Source organism: Carya illinoinensis, chromosome 11 (assembly GCF_018687715.1).
Source record: "Carya illinoinensis cultivar Pawnee chromosome 11, C.illinoinensisPawnee_v1, whole genome shotgun sequence".
Classification (NCBI taxonomy): Eukaryota; Viridiplantae; Streptophyta; class Magnoliopsida; order Fagales; family Juglandaceae; genus Carya; species Carya illinoinensis.
The window spans coordinates 42,540,236-42,552,762 of record NC_056762.1 but is presented as its reverse complement, the minus strand read 5'-3'; the positions used below and the strand labels follow the sequence as shown (position 1 = coordinate 42,552,762).

At 34.4% G+C, this 12,527-nt stretch overlaps 1 protein-coding gene across 1 annotated transcript; it reads left to right on the top strand.

Moving 5' to 3' along the window:
* Nucleotides 1-4,107: 4,107 nt before the first annotated feature.
* LOC122280632 ((-)-germacrene D synthase-like) lies at nucleotides 4,108-7,119 on the top strand. Its single transcript, XM_043091610.1, has 7 exons — nucleotides 4,108-4,344; nucleotides 4,550-4,826; nucleotides 5,066-5,438; nucleotides 5,555-5,773; nucleotides 5,860-5,995; nucleotides 6,154-6,402; nucleotides 6,509-7,119. Exons 1-7 carry the CDS (start codon nucleotides 4,210-4,212, stop codon nucleotides 6,800-6,802), a joined length of 1,683 nt encoding a protein of 560 aa, XP_042947544.1. The 5' UTR covers nucleotides 4,108-4,209; the 3' UTR covers nucleotides 6,803-7,119.
* Nucleotides 7,120-12,527: the final 5,408 nt, after the last annotated feature.

The following is a 12,527-nucleotide window of genomic DNA, read 5'->3' as shown; positions in this document are numbered from 1 at the left end:
GTGGACAAAAATATTCCAAGATATTTCCTTATGGTGGAGAATTGAGTTGAAAGAGTGAGGTGGCCCATTTAGCTTATCCCTTCTAGAGCCTTCTAGGCCTCTTTTTGAAAGATTTGCTCAGCCAAGTGAGGGAAAACTGAGCTAAGAAGCAATGCTAATGTGGCCAAATTCGTGGGCCTTAATGAGCCTTAACCGAATGGGCCTCAATTTAGGGTTTTAAGAAGGTTTCGGTTGCTATCAACCCCCAAACCAATTTATTTTGGCCCAATCAAATATTCAAAGTTTGAAAGGTTGGATAATGATGTTCAAACATAAATTTGAAAGATTAATAACATGTGAAAGTAATTTAATCAAGCGATTAAACATAATGTTAGAAATCAATTCAGTTAGGATTTTGTGATCAGTTTTAGGATTTGAATAAAACCGCTTAGGATTTCAGTTTCAACCATGCTTTTGGGTTCTCAATTAGATTCTAACCATTTAGGGTTTTACTAGGGTACAAATCATTTTTAGTTTGGTACAATTTGATTGGTCGGATGGAATACGGTTTTTGCTTAGATGACATGATCTCAGACCTTGATTCCTTCAAATCCATCAAATGTTTCTCATGGTGCCAAGTGTCTAATACTACTCACTATATATGGCTAAGATCTTGCCAAATGTCCAATTAAAACTTCTCTAACCTAATTTAGACATTCCACAGTGTGATTTTTGAAAACATTACACTTGGTGTGCTTATCGAGTTTACTATTCACTCCAAAAAAGTGTATAATAAACTTAATACTAAAAAGTTCTCAATATTCATATGAACCTACAGTGAAATCGTTTACCGTAATTCAACCCCAAAGTGCCCCAAAAATAAATTTACAGTTTTGAATAGACGTTTCGTCTGAAAATTTGAAAATAAGTTATTGCGCTATAAAATCATAAATAATCATCTGAGTTTAATGACATAGACCATAATGCATTTTGACACTTTTAATTATCTCAAATAATAAAAATCACATTTCTAACACTATAGTGAGTGATAATACTGATTTTGTTGAGAAACTAAAAATTATGCGATCGGTTAATTCATGAAAACTTATGGGATTTTCATTAGGTTCCTAACTAAAACCAATAAAAATTTCACTATTGAATTTCTAACGGGCTGTTACACATATGCCCCCAAATTGAAAAGCTCTTGTTAATGCGCACGTCGTGGCCATAGAGCTTCGATCGGTGCACATCTTTTCCAATGTCAAAATCTACTGTTTTCCCTTCCGAATCTTTTTTTTTAGTTATTTCTTCCTGTTATGGAAATATTTCATTTATCATTGAGGAAGTGATTCTGAACCGATTTGAGCTAATTTTTGACAAATTATTTCTTTTATTATATATTTAATTTTCACATGATTATTGGGATTTTGCTATTTTTGATAAAATTTTGATTAGTACGATTTCGAACTATACAGCCCGGCTTATGGGCTAATTTTCGACATTCTTTGATTTGATTAATTAATTTTGAATTGAACATCAGATGTATTTCTCTATATTTTTTGGCAGTTCTCTTGTGTTCTTCCATATGAATTATCTTTTAAAACTATCTTGTAGAATAATCATTATTCTGCCCAGTGTCACTTACTGTGTTTCCTCATTTCCCCAAAGACGTCAAGAGACTTGTGTATATATATCAGGCGACAATCGAAACTATTATCGAATGGGCGCACGGTCGTGTTGGAGACTCTTACCGAAGTGAAAGTTCAAAGGTGCCCGATTATTTTCTTACGTTTGTCGAAGAAATTGAGCACATAAGATCGACATAGCTTACTCAAGCAAACTAGCCGCCAGAGAAAAAAATCTGTGTATTCTAACAAATGCATGGATGTCAAAACTGTACGCGTAAGTTCCGGGAATATTCCAAAGTTTTAGTTTGTTTTTTGGCCGTCAGCTCAGACCAAGAAGGTTGATTTCCCTGTAGTAACGATCGTACGTCAGCATTCTCGGACACAATGGCATGCATTGTAATCTGGAGATCAGACTTCTCCCGAGATCAAAGTTCAAAAGTTACACAAATTAAGAATATTACCTGTTTTACATGACCAGGCAATTGGCCAAATTCAAAGGTGGCTTCATATTTTTGGTTCTATTGTTCGAGGAATCAAGAACGTACGTACATAAATTAAATGGCATATTATATGAATGGGTGGCTTTGGGAGAGACTTTTCGATCCTTATATCAAAGCAGTGTTTTTAATTTTGTATAATATATACCGGCCGTACACGTATTGGCCACTGGTTCGGTATAGAAATTGTACCTGTTTCACACCGGTTTAAATACCGGCCGATATTTTGACATGTACCGAGTTATGTACCGGCCGGTATTTTAGCATTTATTTTATTTTATTTTATTTTTTATTTTTTCAAACTACAAGCTCATTTTTTAACCCCCAATTTAGATTAGACTATTTATAATTTATATATATGTGTATTTATGCGTAATTTATTCATATATAGATTATTATTTTAGAATATAATTAATATATATTTATATATATAATTTATTCATATATTGACTATTTCGAAACGGTACACGAAATAATATCGATATCAAAGTATTTTATTCTAGTGCCTTAACCAGTATGACATCCAATACAGTATTTAAAACATTGAATCAAAGTTCAAATATTACACATGCAAAGAACATGACCTGTTTGATCCATCCCTGGCGGGCCATTACGCACCCGAATTCAAAGGTGGCCGGCTTCATATTATTACTCTATTCTTCGTAGAATATACATACATATATATATATATATATATATATATATATATATATATATATATATATATATATATATATATTAGCCTACCAGTCTACTCGGCAATCTAGCAAACAGAAAAATATATTAATTTGGGAATATGATTTTGATAAATCATCGATTTTCTTTTTTTTATTTTTTACTCCTTTTTTTTTTTATAGTTAAGGAAATGAATATTGTTGAATTTCTTTTTTTTTTAAAATATTATTGAATTGCATGGATGTGTATCCTGTTTCGAAAGAAAAATGATCTAATAAGCTTAACTTAAAAAGAAAATATGAAAGAAAGTGAGAGTAGTATAGCTAGGCAGAAGGAAAGTGATAACCATACAGTTATTTTCTAATTTTTTTTAACTTTACGTGAAATTGAGGGTAATTTTGTAATATTAAAAATTAATTTTAGTAATGTGAAATAATTTCATTGATAGTTTAAAAATTAATTTTAATAATGTGAAATAATTTCATACATTAATTTCATAAAAACTAATATCTTTGACGAGTTTCGTGTAGCACGCCTCATGAATATCATACATTATCTGCAGGCACGCATGGGGTCGTAAATCAACAGTAATTTGTTTTACAATTAGGCAGGAGGCACGTGTAGTGGAAAGGTTAAGTTTGATGACGTAAAATCACAATTAAGGACAGAAAGTTGGAGTCAAGAATATTGTTTCACGGGTCATAGAACTGATCAAGATTGTTAGTGCAGGGGGGAAGTGCTCGGTCCAATGAAGTAAGCGTCCGTGGAGTTTTTTTTGACTGCTTGGAGGTGTCCGTAATCGATCGATTTCCACGAACTGAGTCGACTCTTTGGACTTTTAACTTGCACTATAATGCTACGTGTCGAGACTATTTCTACTAAGATCAAAGTTCAAAAAATTACCCAGAAATTCAAAGGTGGCTGCTGGCGAAATATTTATTCAAACCGTTTGGGTATAATATATAGGCGATAGAGAGAAGTTCAAAAAATTACCCAGAAATTCAAAGGCGGCCGCTGGCGAAATATTTATTCAAACCGTTAGTGTATAATAATATATAGGTGAGACAGAGAAGCAATTGAGGAGAGAAGTCAAGAATATATATATATATATATATATATATATTTATATATATAAGGAAAGAAAAAAGAAAGAAAGAACACTACAACACGTAAGCAATTGAGGAGAGAAGTCAAGAATATATATATATATATATATATATTTATATATATAAGGAAAGAAAAAAGAAAGAAAGAACACTACAACACGTAATTCCATTCGTCGTTTACAGCACTAATCTTTCTATAAATACCTGAATGTCCTGCAATCTGTTTAGGATCTCATACTAGGCCCTGGAACTGAAAGCACTAGAAGTGCCATTAATTAGAACCACCATCTCCAATACTAAGTACGGTCCCGATTAACTTCTATAATGTCTATTCAAGTTTCAGCAGTAGCTGCTCCAACAGCCCAGAATCATGTTATGCCAGAAATTAACCGTCGCTCAGCAAATTTTCAACCCAGCATTTGGGGTGACCATTTCCTCTCATATGCTTCTGAATTCCTGGTAATCTAAGATTGATATGTATAGCGTTTACATTACGACATCATGTGTTTGAACTCTCGTAAATCAAACATTACTTTTGCATTTCTCGGTGTAACTAACGCTAGCTTATAAGCCCTTATTTTTCTAGGGATAATATTTATATCTTGAAAGTATGATATTATTCCATGGACAAGTCACAGTGCATATATACTTTTTGCTCATATAGGAAACTGATGTGCATATGAGGCAACAAATTGAAGAATTGAAGGAAAATGTGAGGACGATGCTCACGGCTCAAGTTGAGAAGCCTTCACAAAAGCTGAACTTGGTTGATGCAATTCAACGCTTAGGCGTGTCTTACCATTTTGATAACGAGATTCAAGAAATTCTGCAACAACTGCAGAAGACTCATGAAAGTGATGACCCTGAATATAATGATGACCTTTACAGTGTTGCCCTGCTGTTTCGACTGCTTAGACAAGACGGCTATTACATTTCGTGCGGTAAAATATGCTTGTTTCAATTCCTTTCTATAGGCTTGCAGAATTCTTTTTCAAGGGAAACATAATCAACTAATTAAAGGTTTTAAGATAAAAGATAGAACCCGTTTCATTATGGGATTAAAAAGTGTCTAACAGTACTATTAACGCACACACACGTAGATATAGATATAGATATAGATATATATTATTCTCCTTCCATGGGGTGACTCATTTGATGTCATTGGAATATTGTGAGGTAGATATGTTCAACAAGTTCAAGGACAGCAAAGGAAATTTTAAGGGATCACTTTCCAATGATGTGAAAGGAATTTTAAGCTTGTATGAAGCCACACATCTCAGGGTAAAAGGTGAAGATATACTGGATGAGGCTCTTGTCTTCACTACCACACATCTTCAGTCTGTAGCATCCCAATTAAGCGGACCTCTAGCAGCACAAGTAACCCATGCGTTGAAACAGCCTATCCGAAAAGGACTACAAAGGTTAGAGGCAAGGCATTACTTTTCTGTATACCAAGAAGACGCTTCACATGATAAAGTTCTTCTTAAGTTCGCAAAGTTGGATTTCAACCTATTGCAGAAAGTGCACCAGAAAGAACTTTCTGACATTGCCAGGTCAATTATTAAGCTCCATCTCAGAATACTTGCAAGTGCTGTAAGTTAGCTTGTACATGATGATATGATAATTGTAGGTAATTGATAGAATGATTCTTTTAAATTATGTTTTACAGCTGGTGGAAAGACTTGGACTTTTCAAGGAAGCTACCCTTTATCAGAGACAGGGTGGTTGAGTGCTATTTTTGGATATTGGGAGTGTACTTTGAGCCCCAATATTGCTTTGCTAGGAGGATGCTAACCAAAGTGATCTCCATGACCTCTGTTATTGATGATATCTATGATGTGTATGGTACAATGGAAGAACTTAACCTCTTTACTGAAGCAATTGAGAGGTTGAGATTGAGACACATCCTAATCATATTTACATTTATTCTTTATTTTTTTTATTACTGGGAAAACTAAATTACCTATTTTACAGGTGGGATATGAGTGCCACAGATAAACTCCCAGAGTACATGAAAATGAGTTACCAAGCACTCCTAGACGTTTACACTGAAATGGAGCAAAACCTAGGTGAAGAAAAATTGTATCGGGTCCAGTATGCAATAGAATCTGTAAGCATCATAGTTTATATATTCAAAGAAATTAAGCAAACAGACAAACAAACATAAATAACAGGAAATATTATGTTTGACTATATTATATGTTTCAAAAACATAAGTATTTGTTCTGATTGTGAGTTGCTTACATCTACGTACGTACGTTGTCTCAGATGAAGAATCAAGTTAGAGCATACCATCATGAAGCCAAATGGTTCCACCAGAAATACATACCAACAATGGACGAATATATGCCCCTTGCTCTTGTTACCTCTGCCTACGCAATGTTAGCGACCACATCCTTAGTCGGAATGGGAGAACTTGTCACAAAGGATTCCTTCGAGTGGTTGTTCAGTGACCCTAAAATGGTCACAGCTTCAGCAGTGGTTTGCCGACTCATGGATGACATCGTGTCACACAAGGTTTAATTATATCTCCTTTTTTTCTTTATAATAATAATTTATAAAATTGCCCTATTAATTTATATACTAACATATATAAATGATTCTTCAATAATAATACTTGCAGTTTGAGCAAAAGAGAGGACACGTTGCTTCGGCTGTTGAATGCTACATGACACAACATGGTGTTACAGAAGAAGAAGCAGTCCATGAATTGATGAAACAAGTGACAGATGCATGGAAGGATATAAACAAAGAGTGCCTCTACCCAACCGAAGTCCCCATGCCAATTCTCATGCGAGTTCTCAACCTTGCACGTGTAATTGATGTCGTGTACAAGGATGAAGATGGCTACACACATGCTGGAATTGTGCTCAAGGATTTTGTAGCGTCTTTAATGGTGGATCCTGTGCCCTTATAAGCTGCATGGACCTCTGCATTGGTGGCTGTCGATCACAAGAAATACTTGATATGGTTACGTTTACGTGTTAATAAAGAAAAAAAAACGTACTTGTAGAATAAATTAATAAGTTTAGCAGATTGCTCAACACATATATCTAAATATATAAAGTCGGGGTGGCAGACCATAGAAAATATGAAATATTTCTTAGTCTCTTTCTTCTTATTCTAATGACATGACAGTTTTAGTGACTATTCAAACTCAAGTCAATGTCTGAATAAAGTGAATTGTGATTGATTCGAGTTGCAAATATATTATTATTAGTTTCTAATTCTTAATTAGTAGCACTAGCTTGTGTAAGAATTGGTCATTCTCTTAAAAAATTTATTACTCGGCTTGATCCGGGCTTAAGCTTGGCCTGGGGAAAGACTACTGGGCTTCTATCTCGACCTCGCAACAGATCGAAGTTCTTTTATTTGGGATTAGGCCTATGAATTAGAGTAACCCCAAACAAATCTCCAGGCTTGGCCGACTAGCTAGGCTTCTCAGCTTAATCACATGCAACCTTAAAAACTATCTGATTATGCAACATGCACCCAAACTCAATTACTCACGCTAGTTGCACGTGATTGGATAATAATTAAGAGTTTAATCATGATTGTGCAGCTAACCATCGGCCTAAACTTCATGGTATAAAGGCCCATCGCATGTAACATGATCAACTACCGACATGGTCAGTTGTGTTTTTTCATATGTAAAAGCATCTTCATTGGATTATTCAAATTTAAATCCAATAAAAAATTTAAGTAATAGAATTTAAAAATACTTTACATTGGATTATCTAATTTTAAAATCTTTTACTTTTAGCTAAATTAAAATTAAGATTGACAGTCAAATTTGATTGTTACTATATCACAACCAAATGAATAAAAAATAATATCTTTGTACACTCTCTCTCCATTTATTCTCCTTCCTCATTCTCATTCTTCTTCCTGCATTATTTCTCCATATTATTTAATAAAAAATAATAATATATTTCCATATAAGCCATTAATTTAGAAAAAAAAATTAATAGAAAAAGATTGAAAAAAATATTATTAAATTTATAATATTTTATTATTATTTTGACTAATAGATGAATTATATAATGTGGAAATACATTTTGAATAGAATAATTAAATATAAAATCATATTATATTATGTAAATTTTACATTTATATTTAGATAATCCAATAACGATGCTCGTCCAAATCTTTTGGATGTGAAAAGTAGTTGTAAATATGTCCCATGAACAGAAGCTTTGTAACACCTCCGGTGCTAAGCCAGGCCAAGGCCCAAACCAATGTATTATTAATTTTTTTATATATAATATTTTTATTTGGTTAAAAAGTATGGATAGCCACTTGAGATTTAATGAGAAATTTCGGATTAACTACGTGCCCAGATTTTTATTTTGGGATTGTTGGGCATAACTTACGTTTAACAAGCCAATCACTACAACAAAAAACATTTTTTGGGACGAAAATTTTCGTCTCAAAATATATAGATTTCGTTCCGAAAGATTTTTTGGGACGAAAAAATTTTATCCCAAGGTCGTCCCAACATCACTGTCCCAGAAGATATATTGGGACGAAAATCATAATTTCGTCCCAAAATATATCTTTTGGAACGATTTTGAAATTGACCGTTCGATACCGTTCGAACGATGGATGTTTTTGTCACGGTTTAAATTCGTTCCAGAATAGCGTTCGAATGCTTCTCATATAACGTTCGAACGTTAACGACTCTTTTGAACGGTTATCAAGATACGTTCAAACGCTCAGTAGAAATACGTTCGAACGTTAAATGAGACGATCGAACGGTATAAGAGTTCGAACGGTGATGATCAACGTTCGAACGATATGGTAATGTCATGCGTTTGAACAGTTTTTTGAGCATCTGGTATCGTTCGAACGGTTTGCGCATTGTTGTTTGAACGGTACATTATCGTTTGAACGGCATGCCCATTAATGTTCGAACGTGACTCGGTCGTTCGAACGGATATTATTTTTATTAAAACCAATAATTATAAAAAGACTAAATAGACATCCATATTATTTGAAAAACATAAATTAGGAACTGTTTAATTACTCACAAAAGTTTTATAATAAGTGCGAAGAAATAAATAACCATAAAACTAGCATTGTTCATACATAATTAGATAATGTCATAAGCTAGACGTAAAAAACCATCAGTTGGTTGGAGGCCTGTACTGTTGCATAAGCTGTTGCATTTGGAGTTGCATATCTCTCCTGAACTGTGCTTGTTCTTCTTCATGTTGTTTGAGGCGCATCTCCATGTCTCCTTGTCTCGCCAATTGAGCCTCTAACTCTTGTTGTTTTGCAACCAATTCTTCAATTCTACGATTCGCATTCTCTTGAGCTATAGAGGCAGACCCGGAAGAAGAGGAAGAGGGAGAAGGTTTTACACAGCGACCCAAACCCCTCAAATATCCTGAACGTTCACCCAGAACTTGTGTAAAAATCTCAACATCTGTATTTGAGGAATTTTGATCTGACGCAGATTCAGCACGCAGGGCAACTATGTTATCTTACACATAAGATAAAGAGTTAATATCATCATAAATATTCAAATATATTTATTTAAAACAAATTATAATACTTACATAATTTTCACGGGCATCAGGATGACTCCACTCTCCATTACGATTAGTATGTGATGCAGCATATAATTTTGTCAGATCATAATTGGCATCTGAATCTTGCTATAATAAAGATTTGTTAAGATATAAAGTCATTATGATTGATATATTCAGTTAACTATATACAAATGAAAGAATAGCAATACCAATTTTTTAGAGAGGCGGTGGAAAGATCTTGAGCCTGCATGATGAGTAATCTTCAATTTTGATCTATTTGTTTTGTTTATAGAACTTCGCTCCTACATAAGAATTGAAAATATTAGAAAGCGAAATTAAAAATAGGACTAAAATAATTAAATTAATTATACCTTATATGATGGATCCTCAAACATGTCACAAAGTTTTTCTCAATCAGAAGGTTGCACATCTTGAAAGGGATGTTGGCGTGCTTCTTCACTATTCTCAAACTTATTATAATGCTCATGACACCTCGCCTTATACTTGCGGAATGCATTACTCATAAGCTCTTCCACAGTTTTACGCTCCTCTCTTCGACCAAAATTTAATTCGAAATCATCCTTACAGAAAAAAGTTTGGACAAAAATATTATCATTTATAATATTCTAACTTTAAAGTAAAATAAAATTATAAGTCCAATTAAATTTCATTTATTAAACATTACCAAACAACGCTTCTTGATAAGGTCCTTAACATCTTGGGGGACTTTCTTCCATGAACTTGTTGCCAAAGGTGTATAAGTTCGTGTAAGAGCACCCACATGCGATGCAAGCCAAGCTGCTGGTTGTCCTTCGCCTCCGGTATGTTCATCAAGAATGTTAACTTTGATCTTACCCACCTTACGATATTTTTCCAACGTCACGCCTCTCGTAGTGCCTCGACCTTGACGAGATTGTACTGTGAAGTCATCATGATATATAACATTATAATCAATTTTCTATTATAATCTTAATTAATAACTTTTATGACTATTAGAATTTTACCTTGTTCTGTAGAGTCAATCTCTAATGGTGAGTCTGAAGGAGAGCTAGGAACAGGTGGAGATGGGTTGCGCACTTCCTTTCTCTTCGGAGGCATAATTTCAAAAGACTGATACAATATTCATTAAGTAAAATAGTGTTCATCATCACGTAATGTGAAAATATAATTCGTCAATCACTATCTGTATCAGTATCATTTGACAATTTAGTCTCATCTTCTGTAGATACTTCAGATGAATCAACACTTTGCTCAAGTGTCGCATCAACAATTTCAGCCTCAATATCTTCTCTATTCAATGGAATCATCTCATACTGGCTCAAATCCACAAACAAATTAAAGACGGGTTGACTCTCTTGGTATGCTTCTTGAGTAGAGGCATCATCTTCTTCTTCATCTCGCCCTTCTGCCTGAGGGATAACATCATATATATTTCTTGGAGCATATTTTTGTACTACTCGCCATTGAGTTCCCAACTTCGGGTCATCTAAGTAGAATACTTGAGATGCTTGAGAAGCTAAAATAAATGGATCATCCTCGTACCATTTTCTTGATGTATTAATACTCAAGAAATATTCATCATCACGGACTCCAGTTCGAGGATTGCTTAAATCCCACCAATCACACTTAAACAGATACACTGCAAGCTCCCCCAAATATTTCATTCCAATTATATCAACAATCACTCCATAGAAATCAATATTTTCTCCATCATGACTTCCCTCAACTAGTACACCATGATTTTGTGTTTTCCTATAATGATCTCGATCTATTGTGTGATACCTACTACCACGAGAAATACATGCAGAATATCTTGTAGCCCGTCTCGATGGGCCACGCGCTAATGCATACAATTCATCTGATATATCGTTTGGATTATTGGCATGCATTTGTACAACCTACATATTAAGTAAATCGTCTATTATATCAATAAAAAAAACAATCAATATTTTCTATTTGTATTAAATGAAGTGTCGCATATGTAATGTCATTACCCGTTGTTCAAACCATCTCGGAAACTTCTCTTCATGTTTCCGGTCTATATCATTTACTCCTAGTTTCTTGAGCATGTTAATATGATCACTGAAATTGATGATTACCACATGTATTTTATATTATTAGAATTTTGCGAAAGTAAATGAGCGAATACTAAATTAAGAAAAGATTAATACTTACTTCAAGTAAATCTCTATTTCAGGGCAATTGTTCAGCACGTACCATTGAGCTTTCTCAAACTCTCTTCCACATAAGTCATAACCACGCACTGCACCAAGTGGACGTACTTGTTGGGAAAACACGGAAAACACATTTCGTTGTCTTGTTCTGTCAACGTCAAAGTTTCTTTCTGGCCGATCAAACCTAGTGTCAACTCCGTGGAAATATTTGGAACAGAAGGTATGCCACTCATCATCAATGTATGCTTCTGCAATTGATCCTTCTGGGCGAGCTTTATTACCAACTGTTCGTTTCAACTTCCCAAGAAATCATTCAATGGGATACATCCATCTATACTGAACTGGTCCTGCAAGTCGAGCCTCACGTGGCAAATGGACGGCCAGGTGAACCATGACATCGAAACATGACTGTGGGTAAATACTTTCTAGCTTACACAATATGATGGGAATTTCCCGTTCCATTCGATCCAAAGCTTCTACATTTAATGTCCGTGCACATAAGTCTTTGAAAAATAAACCCAACTCAGTCAAAGCCACGCGCACGTCTTTAGTCAAGTACCCACGTATACCAATAGGCAAGATACGCTGCAAAAGGACATGACAATCATGACTTTTTAACCCAATTATTTTCCAGTCATTTGTTCGCACACACCTTGTCAAATTCGAGGCATAACCATCCGGTAATTTAATTTTCATTATCCACTCACAAAAAGTAGCCCTTTCATTCCTTGACAATGTATACCACCCAATTGGCATGTAAACGGACGAACCATTTTCTTGCAACTGCATTTCCGGTCTTATTCCCAACCGCTTCAAATCCTTCCTTGAGTTTAATGTATCCTTCGTTTTTCCTTCGATTGACATCAATGTTCCCAATACGGATTCGCATATATTTTTTTCAATATGCATAACATCAAGACTGTGCCGTAATTTT